The sequence below is a fragment of the Haliotis rufescens genome, unplaced genomic scaffold, assembly GCF_023055435.1.
Source record: "Haliotis rufescens isolate VD_foot unplaced genomic scaffold, xgHalRufe1.0.p SCAF_75, whole genome shotgun sequence".
Taxonomy (NCBI): Eukaryota; Metazoa; Mollusca; class Gastropoda; order Lepetellida; family Haliotidae; genus Haliotis; species Haliotis rufescens.
The window spans coordinates 838321-856462 of NW_025964367.1; the positions used below are offsets into that span (position 1 = coordinate 838321).

At 40.2% G+C, this 18142-nt stretch overlaps 2 protein-coding genes and 1 long non-coding RNA gene across 3 annotated transcripts; 1 reads left to right on the plus strand and 2 right to left on the minus strand.

Annotated features, from left to right (window-relative positions):
* Positions 1–1155: 1155 nt before the first annotated feature.
* Positions 1156–6380, minus strand: LOC124150614 (temptin-like). The gene is made up of 3 exons (XM_046522574.2): positions 6130–6380; positions 2337–2487; positions 1156–1346 (listed from the first exon to the last, which is right to left on the minus strand). Exons 1-3 carry the CDS (start codon positions 6316–6318, stop codon positions 1300–1302), a joined length of 387 nt encoding a protein of 128 aa, XP_046378530.2. The 5' UTR covers positions 6319–6380; the 3' UTR covers positions 1156–1299.
* A 1348-nt stretch (positions 6381–7728) lies between these two features.
* On the minus strand, positions 7729–11539 carry LOC124150613 (temptin-like). Its single transcript, XM_046522573.2, has 3 exons — positions 11258–11539; positions 8911–9061; positions 7729–7903 (listed from the first exon to the last, which is right to left on the minus strand). Exons 1-3 carry the CDS (start codon positions 11477–11479, stop codon positions 7857–7859), a joined length of 420 nt encoding a protein of 139 aa, XP_046378529.2. The 5' UTR covers positions 11480–11539; the 3' UTR covers positions 7729–7856.
* Positions 11540–11631: 92 nt separating this feature from the next.
* On the plus strand, positions 11632–16670 carry LOC124150616. Its single transcript, XR_006863259.2, has 3 exons — positions 11632–11808; positions 14876–15020; positions 16487–16670. It is a non-coding gene; the product is annotated as an uncharacterized LOC124150616 (long non-coding RNA).
* Positions 16671–18142: the final 1472 nt, after the last annotated feature.

The window sequence follows — 18142 nt, forward strand, 5'->3', positions numbered from 1 at the left end:
AGTGCTAAGCATACTGTTTCATGGCTCGCAGTTACCGCAATGAGCTAACGTTAGTAGTGGAAACATTGTTGCCCTTCAGGACAGAAAACACTTCAACTCACAAAAAACAGCAACACAAAACTACGGCTATGTTTACATGTGTTAGATCGGCCCCACAATGCACTAGTGGAATGTTTTGAGTCACGTGATCAAGGTGAAGAAAATTGATAAAAAAATGTTCAATATTACTTATTGCTGCATGGGATTATGGATAATCACTCTGAACCGATATTAAATGTGACTTATTTAACCATATATTATCCATTTTAGTTGTGCTTTATTATGTATAAACATGACGCACGTGCTTTAACTATAATAGTTGTTATCACATCGTATCAGGTTAGGTAAAGTGAGGTTAAACCTCACTAAACCTTAAAGAGTATTTGCGTCATATAGCGACGCGCATGCACGTGTGTGTGTGTGGTTGCTTGTACGGGTCCGGACTTCTGTCAGTTATACAGTGTTAACCCACTGAGATACCATAGTTAACATGGATACCCCACTCAGACGAAGTATACAGTCTCCGAGCCGACTAGTCCTGGTTGTATCCCCCTAATGCCGAACGCAAGGCAGGGTAACAACAAGTACCATATTTTAACGTGTTTTGTATGGCGCGACTGGCACTGGCGACTGGTGCAAGTTGGCCTTTTTGGTAGAGCAGATAAACTTACTGTACTATAGTATTGTTCAGAAACTGATAGGAATGGCACTTGTGCATGTTGTTGTGGGAGCTGTTCAGGTGATGTGGAAATAATCCATTCGCATTTGGTTCAAACAAAATGTTACGTCTTTTCAACCTACACGTATCAATTAAGGTACGAACATATGATATTTATGGACAGATACAGATATAATATATGCTAGTATTAGATATTAATTGTCAATACTTCCATATATATTTGGAAAGGAGAATCGATCGATCTTAGCCCATCAACCATATTATGTGAGTACATAGGAATACTTGACATGTCATTCACATCGTTGTATGTCATTACATAAGGGGTTGACAAAGTAATAGTAGAGGAAGCACTCCTTCAAGCAGTCAATGCTTGATGTAACCGCTGATCTGCTGAATGTAGAAGTACACACATCCTTATTTACAACAATAAAGCATGCTCATGGTTTGATTGTTTAATGTTCGTAGGAGAGTCAACAGAAGGAATCAGCACACTGTATTGACATTATATCATGGTTGTGATATATATTAACCACCGTGAACAGAACAAATACAGCGCCATGGAAACATCAGACTTCGAATCTTCAACCAATGACCACATTTGCACAAGAATAAGTGGTCTCGTCGATACCTGAATTTCAACAAAAAATATTAAAAAGTATAATAGTACCCCACTAATAGAGCCCTAGCCGCATAACACCCTTGTGTTTTCAACACTAACACTTGACCAAATGTCTCAACTGCAGCTGTTAAGTGTAATAATGACCCACTCATAGGGTGCTAATCGCGCAACAGAAGAATGCTTATAGTAGATCCATTTATACAAGACAAGCATTGGGCAAAATGCCTCTTCCTCAAACATCTTGAATTGGACTTAGTGAATATTGATGGCCATTACAAACCTTAAACACGTATTTATAGGGCCCCAAACAACCCTGTTGACTGCTGTGTTTACAAGTTAACACATATCTTTGCTCTAATACTTGATGTTAACATAAATATTTCATGATCCCCTACTTTTTTCAAAGAGTATATTTAGTGAATGCTTACCAGAATCCTTTCGTGGATTCTGGAAACTCTAATAATGAGCCTTTATGTGGTATTGTACTGGAGCTCCTTTCCCGTGGAAGACGTTTCAACATCGTAGATTGTGATTAATGATCATCACAAGTCAAAACATATCGAAAAGCATCACCGATGCTGTGAGATATCAAACAGTATTCACTCACTCTCGAAAACTGTAACTGGTAATGAAAGCGTTTCACGTTGCATGTGGTGAGGGGAAACCCCCCCAAAAAACCACAACTAATATCCTATGAATAGTTCGGAATACTGATAACAGCTACATTCTTTGATTAAAATTATGTTTCGAAAACATAACTATTGCTTTAGAGAAATGTCAAAATATGGTCATAAACAATAAATAAGTTGGAAATATATTTCTAGACATAAATGAATTTGGACAATGCAGTTATTATTTATATGTTACAGGCCATGGGACATACAGTTTTGCGCACTGGCCAAAGGTTACTATTTTTCGTTTTGACTTTTGGCCGACCTCGAACATAGAAACAAAAGTGAGCTGAAAATACGTATGCCAGAATTCGACATAAGTACTGACCAGGATGACCTGTGGGCGGCCAGACTGGCACAGTTCCAGCTCTCCATGTACACTGAGGGTCACCAAGCTCCTGGCCATTGGTAAATCCGTCGTTGTCAGAGTCCTTTTGACACAGAGCTACAGTCCACGTATGCGATGCAGCCTGGAAATCCTAGGGAAAATACCAACGTTTACAAGTTACTGGTGACATATGATTTTAACACAGTGTCAACGTGTATGTTGACGGGGAATTAGCTCTTGGGGGAAAGAAGGACAAAATCGACATAACTGTCCAGGAACGCTTTATGCACAACATGTAAACAATAAACAACAATTGCACAATGAGCGGAATACCTGCTCTGACAACACAAACACAGCAATGAGCGGACCTTCCAGCTCAGGCGTACAAGAGGTCAGCGGAGCTCAAGCTCACCTCAGGGCGTTTCCTACGAGCGGCACATCCTGCTTGAGGTCGTCCCTATGCCAGCACTCGGAAAACCAAGCCTGACTAACACCGTAGTAACTGTGTAATGGTAGCACATATATAGTACTGAACAATGGAAATACAATGACGTTGCTCTGGACATGGGACTTCCGGGGGTGACGTACCGACACAACTCAGGGGATGAACAATTAAGGCAATAAATGTCATACTATAAATAACAGTAATTTACGGGAAGTGATAAAGTAGCCCAGTTTAGCTGTCAGTCAATATACAATGAAATGTTGGTGAGGATTAACAACGGGGATTAGCGCCTAAAACGTAATGACAATTAAGTTATGGAGACATGGCTACAGGGTAATTTGCCTTTGGAGTCAAATGTACTTCAGACAATGGTAGTCGTAAATCAGTCGCTATGACAATAGTTTCAGTATTATTCTAGCAACATAACGACAAGTGACGCCAGGAATGGACATGCAATTTTGGATAATACCTGCAATACAACTCTGGAAAGGACCGCCTCCGTGGTCTAGTGGTAGAGCGTCCGCCCGGGGAGCGGAAGGTCTGGGGTTCAATCCCCGGCCGCGTCAAAAGACGTTATTAAATGATGGCACTTTTGGTAACCCTGTCTTGCGCTCGTCATTAAGGGGCTAAAACAAGGACTGGTCGGCTCGGAGTCAGTATACTGTGTCTGAGTGGGGTATTCATGTTAAACTGCGGCATGGTATCTCAGCGTGCTAGCACTATAAATGGGCATCAGTCCGGACTAGGACACACACACACACACACACACACACACACACACACACACACACACACACACACACACACACACACACACACACACACACACACACACACACACACACATACAAACGTGCATGTACGTCGCAATATAAGTGCAATAATCTTGGACGTGTCGTTAAACCCTATTTCACCTGACCTCTCTGGAAAGGAGAATCGATCGATCTTAGCCCATTAACCATATCACGTGAGTACTTGGGACCACTTGACTTGCAATGGACATGCCACGTGTTGCAAATGCTATCATTGTATGCTATTACATAAGGGATCGACAAAGTAATGGTTGAGGCAGGACTCCTTCAAGCACTCAGACTTCAGACCTTACGAGCAAACCTCTCCTTTCGGGAAAACACTGCAATATTTTCTCTTCACCGCTGTCTTTGACATTTACCATAGAAACCCATCATCTCTAGGAACCCAAACGTAGAGGATCTTGCTTTACAGAAATGTCTGCTCGGATTGGCAAAATCAAAACAAGGGAATTTGGTGAAGAAGTTTATCTTAGGCTTAATTCAATGATGGCCAAATAGCTAATTTCTTTCCACTGATTTACCCACCTAAACTGGAAATAAAAGGGTCCAGTGAACCAGCCTCATCTGTTTCATATTTAGAAATAAGCATACAGCTATAGAGCGACAAAAATATCAACAAGATAGTATGAACACACAATGCCATTTAGAAAGTTGTCAAATGTAACAAATGTTATATTTGGGATAACACTTTCTTGGTAAAGTGGAGAATCGCCTACTTTTTTTGGTTGAGTCCCGTCCGGGATTCGAACCACACGACAAGAGGGATGACTTCAACTTTCCAACAGTCAACATTTCCTTTATGTCGAGCAATATTCCAGCAACTCCAGCCTTTGCTGTCTACATTTCACAACTTCGGTACGATAGTGTGTGTGTGTGAGTATGGTTTTACGCCGCTTTTAGCAATATTCCAGCAATATCACGGCGGGGGATACCAGAAATGGGCTTCACACATTGTACCCATGTCGGGAATCGAACCCGGGTCTTCGGCGTGGCGAGCGAACGCTTTAACCACTAGGCTACCCGACCGCCCCTCGGTACGATAGAGTATGGTCTTTCTCTGAAGATTTCCAAGAGCATCACACGACGCTTGCTGAGAAAGGTGTTTGATCAGGCTTACAATATTCAAGTCATTTTTAAAGCTTTCAGAAAGTTAAATGACAGATATGTGGAGGACATTTCCAAATTAAACGCATCAGTGACAGAAATGATGTCCAATGCAATGCCCAATTGACTTGACTTTGCATGTGTCTCTGACCGGTGCCACCGGTGGGTCAGGATACGCTCACCTTTTCGCGAACACATTAATGATTTGATATGGTCGGAATCGTACAACGAACTCTATTTAAGCAGACGTTTCTTATGATTATGGAAATAGTCTTGTCGCTTTTATTTACCAGAAGCCTTCTGGATGACAAACCTAAGGCTTTGATTACCCTTACTTCTCATCCGGTAGGTTTACGATAATTATCAAACGAGATATCGTGGAACTTACATCGCACAACGCAACGTCCGCTGATTGTGTGTTCGAATCCCCAATTTTGCCCAAGTAAAGTTGGTCTAGGTTGTAGTCTTCACTGTCCCACCTCTATAAAGGCGGTCTGTGCGAAATTGAGTTTTGGAAAACCAGTGGTTTGATCCCCGCCGTTTGGTTACGATTACGACAAATCAGACAAGACGTCGTTCACAATATGATCTTTCCCAAACGACTGATTGCAAGCAGTATTTGTGGCACTATGATCGCTGTGTGTAGACCTTGATACATATTGTAAATAGCCGGTCCCCCACTTCTACGACAAACACTCGCTGCTTGTAAGGAGGGAGGTTATACGGGACGACACAATAACTAAATTGTGTTTAGTGTCAATCTTAACTGGATTAGGAGACAAAGCGATGACCCCACTCCTTACGATATGGTTAGCTTGCGCGAGTGAAATACAGATTATATTAAGCTCACTTTCTTGGTAACCTAATGTATTAGTAGCTGTGGTTAGTCTTCTGAGCACGACAACTTTGTCTCCAGACGTTTATACAGTTGCTGAATCGCCACTTATGCATTATTAGTGAAATATTCCAAGATTAACAAAGTCTCACTTTCACTATTTTACTGAGATCAAGCATGGACTTCATGATCAAAACACACCTTTTAACATGTTCTGATAGAGCTCCCAGTGATGCTGTTAAGTGCTAATTTAACAGTTCTCTAAATTGAGTTCATAGCAGAATCCTTCCGTGGATTCATTGGATTTGGTTTTGTACTGTTGTACTGGAGATTCCCGTGTTTTGTGTCAATATTAACTGGATTAGGACACAAAGACATGACCCCACTCCTTACGGTATGGTTAGCTTTCGCTAGGGAAATACAGATTATATTTAGCTCACTTTCTTGGCAACCTAATGTATTAGTAGCTGTGGTTAGTCTCCTGAGCAAGACAACTTTGTCGCATAACGTTAACATAGTTCCCATTCATCTTCCAAGTCTCACTTTCACTAATTTACTGAGATCAAGCATGAATACAAGACTGATGTAGAATCTTACCCTTCCGAATGGGTTCAGGTTCTGTGCCCCTCCCGTGTTTGCGTTGTTGTGTCCAACTGCATTCCATATGAGATCTGAGTCACAAGGATGTGGCACCAGTTTACCGTTGGGAATTTGATTTTGGTAAGGAGGCTTAGCAACCACAACAGCAATGACACACAACACGAGGGCTAGACAATGCAACATCATGATTGAGACTCCGTGGCTGTTCTGTTTGCAAGGCGTGCCCTTCAGTCGTTTTGTATAGGGTTGGCACGTGGTAATTAAGTGATAGTGTTTGGTCCAGATAGTCTTATCATAACACTGGGCCAATGATCGTTCTTCAGTATTCACAATCTCAGCTGAATGTAGTCCACGCCTGTATAACACAAAATTATCGTGACCGGTGTTCCACGCCGAACTGCCGCCATATATATCAAATAATCTGAAATCAGGGATGAGGACAACGAGGGGCGTCCAAACTTCATTTTGGTAAAATAGAAAATCCAGTGATCGTTACAAGAAACAAGAACATTTCATTATTTGTCGGTACGTACTGTAAGTTCTCCACGCTGCTATAGGACGAGGCATTAGCTACCGACCTTTACCATTTAAGAAATGATATGATAGTGTTACTAATTCTCCTCCTAATGTTTGTGAAGTTGATGTTTATTTGTTTATTTGGTAAAGACAGACAGGAGTGTGAAGGCCGGTACCAGATAATGGAGATGGAAACTGTGCACGTTAGTGAAGTTTTATTGGTAATGCATTATGCCACAGATCTGTTTTATTGAGACATGTATAGAAGTAAGTCTTGTGGGGCGCTGTTCAGTTATTGTGGGGACGATCTGCATGTTGCTGTTACAAGCTCGTCCTTCTAATATGATAGAACGGTGGGGTAGTCTAGTGGTTAAAGCGTTCTCTCGTCAGGCCAAAGACCCGGGTTCGATTCCCCACATAGGTACAATGTAAAGCCCCTTTCTGGTGTCCCCCGCCGTGATATTGCTTGAATATTGCTAAAAGCGACGTACAACCATCCTCACTCACTCACTCTAATATGATTATGTAAGTAAACGACCCTTAATAATGTGGAGCAGATTTGTAGTGGTTCCAAGTCACCTGTCCACACCTTGCTCATGTCAACTATAGTTGCTTTGTTGCACTGTACAATATAATCCACTTCTTACCACCTTAAGAGCTTATTCTGAGAAAGCTAAACGGTACATGTGCGAGTCGTTTTACATTAGGAACATAACCTACAATGTATTGTTCTTGCAAAGTAGAGATATTTGATTTGATTGTGTGAAAATTGATATTTGAAAACCCACTCTACGTATTCGGTTTAATTGTATATTTCAACCCACATGTATCAAATAGTTATATTTCTAAGGTAAGAATATATGGCATTCATGGACAAATGAGATATAATAGATGCTAGTCAGAGATCGTACCTGCAAACATATCTGGAAAGGACAATCGGTCAATCTTGTGAGTATGTGGGACTATTTGACATGCCATTGACAAGATCATGTGTTTCAAATGCTGTGAGTGTAGTCCATTACGGTTCATCTGCTGACTGGAGAGTCATACATTTCCTCAATGACAACAGTACTCGCATACTCATAGTTTGATTGTTTAATATTCCTTAGAGAGTCAACAATATGAAAGGAAACAATTGACTTTATCTCATGATCTCATGACAACACGTAACAAACACCGTCATGAAAGCATCGCATGTTCGCGAATCTTCAACCAATGGCCATATGTGCACAAGGATAACTGGATTCGTCGATGCCTGAATTGTAACAATAATAATAAATAAGCATAAAAATTTCCAAATTTGCGAGTGCTAGCAGCATAACATTCACGTCGCCCTGGCATGTATACAACACAAACACTGGACGAAATGTATCAATTGTTAGGTGTAAAAATGACCCACTTTTGAGCACTTGTACATATAAATTTCAATGTGAGAGAATAACAATTCTTGATTATCCGCCGAAACAGATTCCATCTAGCATTGGGCAAAATAGCTTTGAAAATTATAAAAATTTCAAAGCAATTTCATGTTAACAACGCAAGCATTGGACAAAATGGCCCAATCGTTAGGCTATCGTGAAATGAACTTCATGATTAAAACACACCTGTTATCATGTTCTGATAGAGCTCCCATAGATGTTGTTGAGTGCTATTTTAACAGTTCTCTAAATTGAGTTCATAGCAGAATCCTTCCGTGGATTCATTGGATTTGGTTTTGTACTGCTGTACTGGAGACCCTCCAGGTTTCCTAGTAAAACACGATTCAATTTCTCCCTCTCTCCAGAAAAGCACCAACAGTGATTAACACTACACCTTACATGTGGCGAGAGAGGTTAAGTTCACTGGCTAAAAGCAAAAGGAATCTGACATAAACAGGTAGGAATACTGGGAGACAGTATTAAAAAGACCATTCTCCTGATGTTGCATTGGGCACATAAATTTGCTTCTTCTTCTTATATATCTTGTGAAAACATAAATTTAAACTAAGAGAAATGCCAAAATATGGCCATAAACAATCATTTTATGATATACGTTGGAAACATATTTGACAAATGAGTTTAATTCGGATAATTCAGTAATTGCAAATATTTGACTGACCATGGGGCATCCATTTTCGACCGCTGGCCAATGAACGTGAAGGCAATGGGACAACCACCAGCAATCAATTTGGCCAAAGTTTTCTATTTTTCGTGTATACCGACATAGTAAGCCGTCGAAAATAAAAAAAGAAGTAAGCAGGAAATACGTATGGTAAGGACTGACCAGGATGACCTGTGGGCGGCCAGACTGGCACAGTTCCAGCTCTCCATGTACACTGAGGGTCACCAAGCTCCTGGCCATTGGTAAATCCGTCGTTGTCAGAGTCCTTTTGACACAGAGCTTGAGTCCATGCGTGTCCTTCAGCCCTGAAATCCTGGGAAAATACAAACGTTTACAATGATACTGGTGACATATGGTTTAAACATACTTTCAGAACTATTCCAGCACAATGAATCCACACAAGAAACCGGAACTCCGGACTTCGGTATTTTACCTTCTTAGCTACACTGGTAGGTGCTGCATACATTTTCTGCTGCCATTGGCATTAATCATAGATCGACGCAGATATTTTTGGATCAGTTATCTCAAGAAATCCTCATTGAGAGAAGCTTCCTATTCCAGAGAGCTCGTCTTCCGCTCGTCTTCCGAATGCCAAAGATAAAGTTCGAGTTCCTAACTTCCTTATCTGGCAAGTTCATGGCATCAGATCAAGTTCGTTTCGTTTCGTTTATTTGCTGCTTAACGTCGCAATCAGCAATATTCCATCACAATGACGGCGGTCTGTAAATAATCGGATTTGGATCAGACAATCCAGTGACATCATTAACATCGATCCAAAAAGTTGGGATACAATGACATGCATCAACCAAGTCAGCGAGCCTGACCATCCGATCCCGTTAGTCCCCTCTTACGACAAGCATGGTTTGCCGAAGACCAATTATAACCCGGTTCTTCATGAGCTCCATCAGGTCATGCGTAACGTCCGTTGATTGTATGTACGAATCCAAGTTTCGTTCAATGTGTCAACATGGACAGGTCAACACAAGAGATGATTTCCATCCACCAATCCTTGAACCCATACGCACTCACTCACTCATCCGCAAACAACCCAGTGGATGACGTGATAACTCGCCCTGGTCAGTAGTTGATCTACTCAGTCAGTATAACATTCCCAATATCACCAAGAGTAACTGGGTTGGTTCCGTAAGATATGAAATATTCTGGAGTTTTACTGGTAGGGAGGAAGAAGTGAGTTTTGTTCCGGCACCGGTACAGCGAAGGACACCAAAATGGTTCCACACGTTGAAACGCGCGAACTTACTTTTGTGTTTATAGGGCAAGTTCACACGGAAATGAACCCATTTTTCTTGTACTTTTTCCACATTAAAAGTGTTAACATAGAAGTGTCATAGACAAAAATATAAAAACATCAAATTTAATTAACATATTTTTTGCATTAAAACGATTTATATTTTTCACTTTTACCAAGTGTTCTATTTCCATAACAAAAACACCATGGCTTATGCCCCTTGCAATATGACGTCATTGGTGCCAATTGATAAACATTATGACGTCACCATGCTTTGTTAGAGCCGCTTCACGTGGTGTAGGTACAGTTTTGTGATTCTAGCGTCTCAGATGCCAGCCAGAATTGTGTTATGCTGAGTCACCACTGCGCCGGAGTGTGTCGTAGACCATGTTGTTTTACCGCAAACTGGTCGTTGATATCTTTTGCGTTGAGAATAGACAGGGACCGAGTTGAATTGGCACCAATTACGTCATAATCTAAGGGGGATAACTCAGGCCTATTTCGCTCGTAAAACGAAGGCTTCATAACGGCATATCATTTTCACACTATTGTGAGCTTCCTACTTTCACTGTGAAACAAAATGAGTGTATATTTTCAAACACAGATACTAACTAATTCTAAAATTGCGTTTTGTTTAGAAAAAGAAAGAAAGTGATTTTTGCGTGTACACTTCCCCTTTATTCAATTCCTGAATTGGTATTCTTCCACTCACTCACTCACTCACTCACTCACCACCAAAACACCGATTCACAGACATATACACTCACCAATTCACTCACCAACCGAAACCCACTCACTCGCTCACTAACCTTTCTCACTCAAACACTCACTCACTCACTCATTTATTCGCTTACTCACAAACTCACAAACTCGCATACACAAAGAATCAGCAATTAAACAATTAAACAATTGGTGATGTTAACGAACGACGATGAGAGAACCATGTTGTACAGGCACCTCGGCTTGTAACATAAATTTAGAGACGACTCTCACAATGCCAGGAACATCTATCTGTTTAAAAGATGAAAAAAATATGCCACTTCTTTCGAAATAGTCAAGTTTAAAGATGTAAATTTAGATAATATGTAGCTAACATGGTTAGTACCATCATATTGTATCAGTGTTGTCGTAAAATATTTTCACGTGAAGGCTTAATCGCTTTTTATGCAGAATAGTACAATCTTTCAACATAAACAAATTATAACTTTCAACAAATGTACTAAGATCAATCATAAAGACAAGATCTAAGAAGAATTATACCCGTCCGAACTGGTTCAGGCTCTGAGCTCCTCCCAAATCAGCATTAGTGTGTCCAACAGCATTCCATACAAGATCTGAGTTACAAGGATGGGGCACCAGCTTGCCGTTGGGGATTTGATCTTGGTAGGGTGGCTTAGCAACGACAACAGCAACGACACACAACACGAGGGACAGGCGGAGCAGCATCTTGATTCTCCGGCAAGGACAACAGTGCAACGGCATTACAAGGCCTGTTTTTCGGCCTTTATCATCGCGTAGGTTGCTGTTCACGTGGTGCTAAACTGATAGTATCTGGTCCAGATGGTCTTATCGCAACAGAACCACGTGCACTGGGCCTATTACCGTTCTTCGGTATTCATTATTCCAGGCAGACTGTAGTCGACTTCTATATACAATTGTTGCACGGTGTACGAAAAATAGAATTAAATGACAAAGAACAATAGAATAAACGGAATATACATCATTTGAACGGTGAGTCGATCACGTCCAGAAGTCCTACCCGTTGTTGTCTGCATCCAGATGGCTTCACATTATTCTGATGGAAAAACAGAGTGAGTTTAACGCCGTTCTGAAAAGGATCCTGGGTTTATCGAGGCGTGTCAGCTTAAAGCCATATTTATTGTCACATAAACATGCTGTTTGGCACTGTAATTACCGTTGAGGTTAAGGTGCATTGCTTAAAGTTAAAGATAAGGGCTCACGGTGAAAATGTTGAACAATGGCCTTGTTATCAGGGGCGTAAACTGACAACCTTGGCTTCATGACTTGACATGCCATTTCTAGGACAGACAATTAGGACGACCAGCGGAGCGACATTGTGACTCTGTGATAATGTAAATCCTCACTGTCTGCAACTTGACATGTTGTTTTTTTGGTATTTATGTGAACATTTGCACCTGGTCCCGAATATTACGGGATAACAGGACCCCAGTGTTAATAATTGTAGTCAACCGTATCGTGTTGGTGAGCTAAATGTCCTTTATATGAATACAACCATGACTGCACTTTTGTCATAATGTATCACATTTGGAGTAAACGGTCAACCTACCAATCAAATGTACAAACTATATAAACCAGGTATCGTTCTTTGGAATCGCTTAAGGTTGTACAGTAAAATCTTTCAAAACAGTTCTAATTACGCGTTTGTGTGTCTAGTTGTATCTGTGCGTGGATAGATCGAGCGAAGGCAGATGCAGGAATTTGAAAGGGTGGTAACTGCGGGTTACCCTATTTATGAAGTTTAACAAACACACATGATAGAAAGACTCACACCTTTACGTTTGCCTTGTGGAGACTGTTCACATAATGTGGGTAACACACCTACTGCAGTTACAAGTACGTCGATCCAAATGTGATTACTTGTCTTTGTAAATGTTTCAAAGAATGGTAATTGGTAATGATGTGAGAACTATTCTTGCACCACCAGTAAAGCTTAACCACTCAAGATGTTAAGCAACAATGATCAAATATAATTTTTCCATCGGGACATGTTGATGTACTGTGCAATGCATTCAACTTCTTTTATCGATCAAGTGTCCACCATCTAAGCTAGCTTCACGACTATAACTTTCGTGATTGTAGTAAATTAGCGAGGGGAACATTCGTCTGTGTTTTCAGTGTAGAACGGTGTTATATTTAATAACTGTTCAATTTAAAAGTAAAACGTAACTATATAGTTCTCTACCTACCTAACTATACATGATATGCCAGACTAAAATATTAAATAAAAATAAATATTTGGAAAGTACAATCGATAGATGTTAACCCATACCGTTTGACATGACTATTTGAGATGTCAGTTTTCGTGTTGCATAATCTATCAGTGTCTGTTGTTACATAAAGATTAATAGCGGAGGGGGGACGCTGGAAATAACCACTGATCTGCTGACTGCAGAGGTACACGATCCTCCTCGCATAGCCATAGTTTGATTGTATTATGTTATCAAGATCATGAATAGTGAATGAGTGAGTGAGTGAGTGAGTGAGTTGGGTTTTACGCCGCTTTTAACAGTATTCCAGGTAAGGAAAGCCCGAAGTGATGCAGGTCTCAGACGTTCACCACTTCGGTGAAACCCACGAGCACGGGTATGGTGCTGACAAACCTAGAAACATAATCGGGACGAACCGGGATTCGAACCCACAATCATAGGTTTCTGGTGTGGCCTCTTGCGACTGGGCTACCCCTGACCCCAACATCATGAATAGAAACATTGTTCTGACATTATGGCATACACTGATATGTACAAGATGTGTTCTTTTTTACATACTGCAGAGTGAAAGAATGAGTTTTCTGAAGTTTTGAAAAGGCGTTAACAAGGCAAAATGATTAGAGATGGTCATTTATGGAGTTATTGTCACTATTTAACGTTTGTTATTCTCTCAAAGATGTTTCGTTTTAAACGTTATAGTTGTTTTTTTTACGCCATTTTTGTTACTTGACCAGCGTGTATTATTTCGATTCAAACAGCGGTCTCCTAGTTTTCAAGAATATTTTTTGTTAAAGTTTATTTTGAATCATTACCAATTACCATTCTTTGAAACATTTACAAAGACAAGTAATCACACACACACACGCACAAACAGAACCCTGCTGCTATGTACTGTTTGTATTGTCAGCAAAGATCGTTCTAGTTGTATTATATTCACAAGAGAAACAAGCAAAGTGATCTAGTGAGGATGATTGATCAAACCAATTATGAAATTAATGACATGACAAGTTGGTTTCAAAGGGGTTTGGAAGAGACAGTATCAAGACATTTTACTTAATTTTATAGTGTTCGCTGTAGAGTTTTTTAGGCAAAGGTTAGGTTGGCATGACCAAACATAGGCTATGTAATAAAAGGGTTGAAATTGAGTTAACTAATATACAAGTATTTGCAATGTCTAGAAACACACAAACTTTGAAACAAACATTCTGTGTGTATTTTTAATTTTGTGGATTATACCTTGCACTGAACCATAAAAATAATGGTAATACTTTATATAGGAATATTAGTAGTTTTAGAAAACGCTTTACTCGTAAAGACGTCTACGTGCACGAAATGCATCACGGCATAGTGTGTTATGAACATGACGTGTGTGTGACAGGTGTTTCATTGTATCAACATGTCGTGCCCATGCCAACACGCACGCTCCATTAATATGTCATTATATATATGCATGTTAACAGTAGACACCCAACCTGTGCTGACATGTGACGTCTTGCTGAGCTGGGACAGGGCAAAATAATGTAAATGAGGTTATTTTCATATTGTTGTATAACGGCATGGGATGTATAAAACGGTCTGTGAATGTATACAAAATGTAATACTGGGATGAACTAACGGGTCAACTCTACAATATTGTATTGAATTCAGTTGTATTCTTACCATAGGCTATAGTCTTAACCAAATACACCTGATATGTCCGACAAAAAAACAATACACATTGCTTGAAAAATATAAATTTTAAAACCCAACGACGCGGAAGACGTTATGATTAAGCAAACAATCATATGTTTCGAGCTAGGTTACAACAACATTATTTGTTTGTTTGTTGTTTACCTCCGCACTTAGCAACACTCCGGTTATACCCAACAACCTTACATTATGTTTATGATATATGTTCTTTTCATTACAGATCCGTATGGTGAAGCATTGGCTGTCAGAGATGCGGGGTTTCACATACAATACACGCAGACCTTAAAATTATCACGGAAGGTGGTAAAGATACAAGACACGGAACGCTGGAGATATTATCCTGACACACGTGACAAGGAAAAGTTGTATGTGTGTATTTGCAGTATTTACAAATTTGATTATGACAGACCAAGATAGCCCATACTTCAACAAAGACAACAAAAATATAAGGAAATTTCACACTTTTGATTAATAAGATATGTGTTCTACTGATATACTAGAATTAGTAAAGTGAACATAGACGGTAGAAATGACCGTCATTCATATTTATAATGGTATGCATGGCCCATGTCAGAAGTACACAACTAAGGTCTATGTCAGCTCAGCTGAGTTTGGTTTTTGTACCAAATGATAGCTTTTATTACCAATCTATAATTATGTCTCTGTCGTAAATTGCACTGGGGTGTAAATTTAATGTATACCAGCTAGCACTGACACATTCGTGTAGATGGATTATCACAATCTGAGTTATGGTATTATCTTTAAAACGGTTTTATTGGTATAAATATATTTTGGGTTATCATCCATTTTCTAAGACACCCCAACACACACGTCTGTGTTATGTCAGATTCGCGTGAAGTACCTTTACTTCGTTAACAAGGGATAACTGACCAAAAAAATACAGGTTGCTAGAAGAAACATGGATTCCTCAATAAACATTCACAACCATATTATGGTATATATACCACAAATTATAAACGCAGAGATAGATAAGATTCGAACGAATTATTTCGAAATTTGTCACCGAAAAGAAAGCTATCGTAAAAAGGTCAACATTAAATACTGACATAAATTGTTTATGAAAACTTAAAGTTATAAATATTATGGGTTTTAAATAACCTAAATTGGTGACTTACATATATTCTGGTTTATCTTACCTGAAAGAGACTAGTATGTTGCTCCCACACAATTTAATCAGTTGAAACTAGAAATGTTATATTTAGCACATCGTTGGTACTCAACTACATGTGTTTTCATTCAGTTGATAAGATTGTAATTCGTCCCATTTTTTTAATACCTTAAATTTGAACGAATTTTGAATATTAAAGCTTGTTTGTTGTTTAACGCCGCATTTACCAATATTCTACCGATATGACGGCTGCTCGTCCATAATTGAGACATCACCAGACAAACCAGTAGTAGATATTGTAAGCAATGATCCACGTGGTAGAGGTACGATGGCACCAGTCAAGCAGGTTACCACCCCATCCATTTTACTATAAGATGCAGGTAGAATAAGAGTTCTCGTGTTCATACGCCAATATGGACACCTTCGAGAGGGGCACGAGTTTATATTCGGCTCGTCCCGGAATGGGACAAGATGGTTACGAATGGGCGAAACTTCGAGTTTCATCACAGTGCTCGCCCGCATACGGCCCGTGTGACAATGAACTTCATTCAACTTTACAACGTCACAGTACTCCTCTGGCCCGCCACGAGTTCAGGCATTAGTTCCATGGAACATCTCTGGGATGCCATTGGCTGTCGAGTTAGGGATCGGGACGTCCAACCACAGACATTACAATTGGATGTCATGATCTTTGCTCTTCAGGGTGAATGGCGTGCTGTTCCATGGGCTGTCATCCAGAAGTTAATGCGGAGTTTGCCACGCAGATGTCAGGATTTCATCCGTAGACACGTGGGGCACAACATATACTGACATTTGATTCTGTCACGTCTTGACTTTGTATGCGCGCTATTTCAATTGTACTGACAGTAAAGCTTATTTCCCTTTATGTTTCATTGTTCGCTGGTTGGTTTCCATCAGTATATTTGTAATAGAAATGAAGAATATTACATGTATCTTATTTGTGAACGAAATGGACATAGAAAAGTAATTTGTAGCACACTGCCATACTAGCATTTAATTTATCTTAAAGTTTGGTTGGTTGGTTTGTTGTTTAACGCCGCAGTCAGCAACATGCCAGCTATATGACGGCGGCCTGTAAATAATCGAATCTGGACCAGACAATCCAGTGATTTATATCATAAGCATTGATCCACGTAATTGAGATCGATGACATGCATCAACCAAGTCAGCGAGCCTGACCACCCGATCCCGTTGGTCGCCTCTTACGACAAGCATAGTCTCCTTTTACGGCAAGCATGGGCTACTGAAGACCTATTTCACCCCGGATCTTTACGGGTCTCTTAAAGAAGTAAGCAATGAGCAAACGCATCAATTTTACAGAGGACATTGAGTTTTCCGGATCCGTATGAGTCATGTCAATTAATTGCAAAATCATCACCAGTAAACAAGTACAAAGGAAAACTCTGAATCCGCTGAAGAAAAGATAATACAACCAGTTTTGCATTATATCAAGGGAATTGTAATGGTGGGAAATCCGTCCTGGTAACCATTTTGGCGTTATATCCAGGGGCATCGTAACAAGGGTAGACTGTTGAGAGTTCAAAGCGGCCTTAAATCACATAATCAATCAGACAGCCAACATATGTGTGCTATACATGCAGGTAGTATTTATGAAGTCAACTTGTTAAGGAGTGTGTGAGTGAGTTGGGTGTGACGCCGCTTTTAACAGTATTCCAGTTATATCGCGGCGTGTCAGCTTAATGTGGGAGGAAAGCCCAAAGTGATGCAGGTCTCAGACGTTTACCACTTCGGTGAAACCCACGAGCACGGGTATGGTGCTGAGAAACATAATCGGGGCGAACCGGGATTCGAACCCACAATCATAGGTTTCTGGTGTGCCCAAGGGACGCAACTCTGCACAGCGAATAGCGGCGCCTTAGACGACTGGGCCAACCCAGGATCTTGTGAGGGGCCTGTGATATTTCTGACCAACAAAACCCTTCCGGAAGAAACAGATATAAACTGAATTACAACATTCACAGAAAACCACTCCCCACCCTCCCACCCACGTTTGTGACGGGTGCCATCGGTGGGGCGGGATAGGCTCACCTTTTCGCGAACACCTGGTACTATTTGATAGTGATTCATAAACACATGCTCATGATATAGTCGGAATCGTGCAATCGACTCTTCCTAATGCAGAGATTTCTATTGGATATGGAAAGGGTTTTGTCGTTTTATTTCCCAGGATATAACATAACAATGGAACAAAAGAAGGGTGCATGAATCTTTGAACCTTTGGCACTTGTCATGTCAGTGAGTAATTGTCACTTCATAGTCTTTGTTTGATATCAATTCTAATTGATAAATGAATTGGTTAATAGGGTTGAATAAGTA

Excerpts from the sequence above, each read along its gene's own strand:
- LOC124150613 (XM_046522573.2), bottom strand. The coding sequence starts at position 11,479 with ATGCCGTTGCACTGTTGTCCTTGCCGGAGAATCAAGATGCTGCTCCGC. Across the intron at positions 9,062-11,257 it reads GCCTGAACCAGTTCGGACGG|GATTTCAGGGCTGAAGGACA; the intron begins GTATAATTCTTC and ends GTATTTTCCCAG. Across the intron at positions 7,904-8,910 it reads GCCGCCCACAGGTCATCCTG|GCATCGACGAATCCAGTTAT; the intron begins GTCAGTCCTTAC and ends GTTACAATTCAG.
- LOC124150614 (XM_046522574.2), bottom strand. The coding sequence starts at position 6,318 with ATGATGTTGCATTGTCTAGCCCTCGTGTTGTGTGTCATTGCTGTTGTG. Across the intron at positions 2,488-6,129 it reads ACCTGAACCCATTCGGAAGG|GATTTCCAGGCTGCATCGCA; the intron begins GTAAGATTCTAC and ends TATTTTCCCTAG. Across the intron at positions 1,347-2,336 it reads GCCGCCCACAGGTCATCCTG|GTATCGACGAGACCACTTAT; the intron begins GTCAGTACTTAT and ends GTTGAAATTCAG.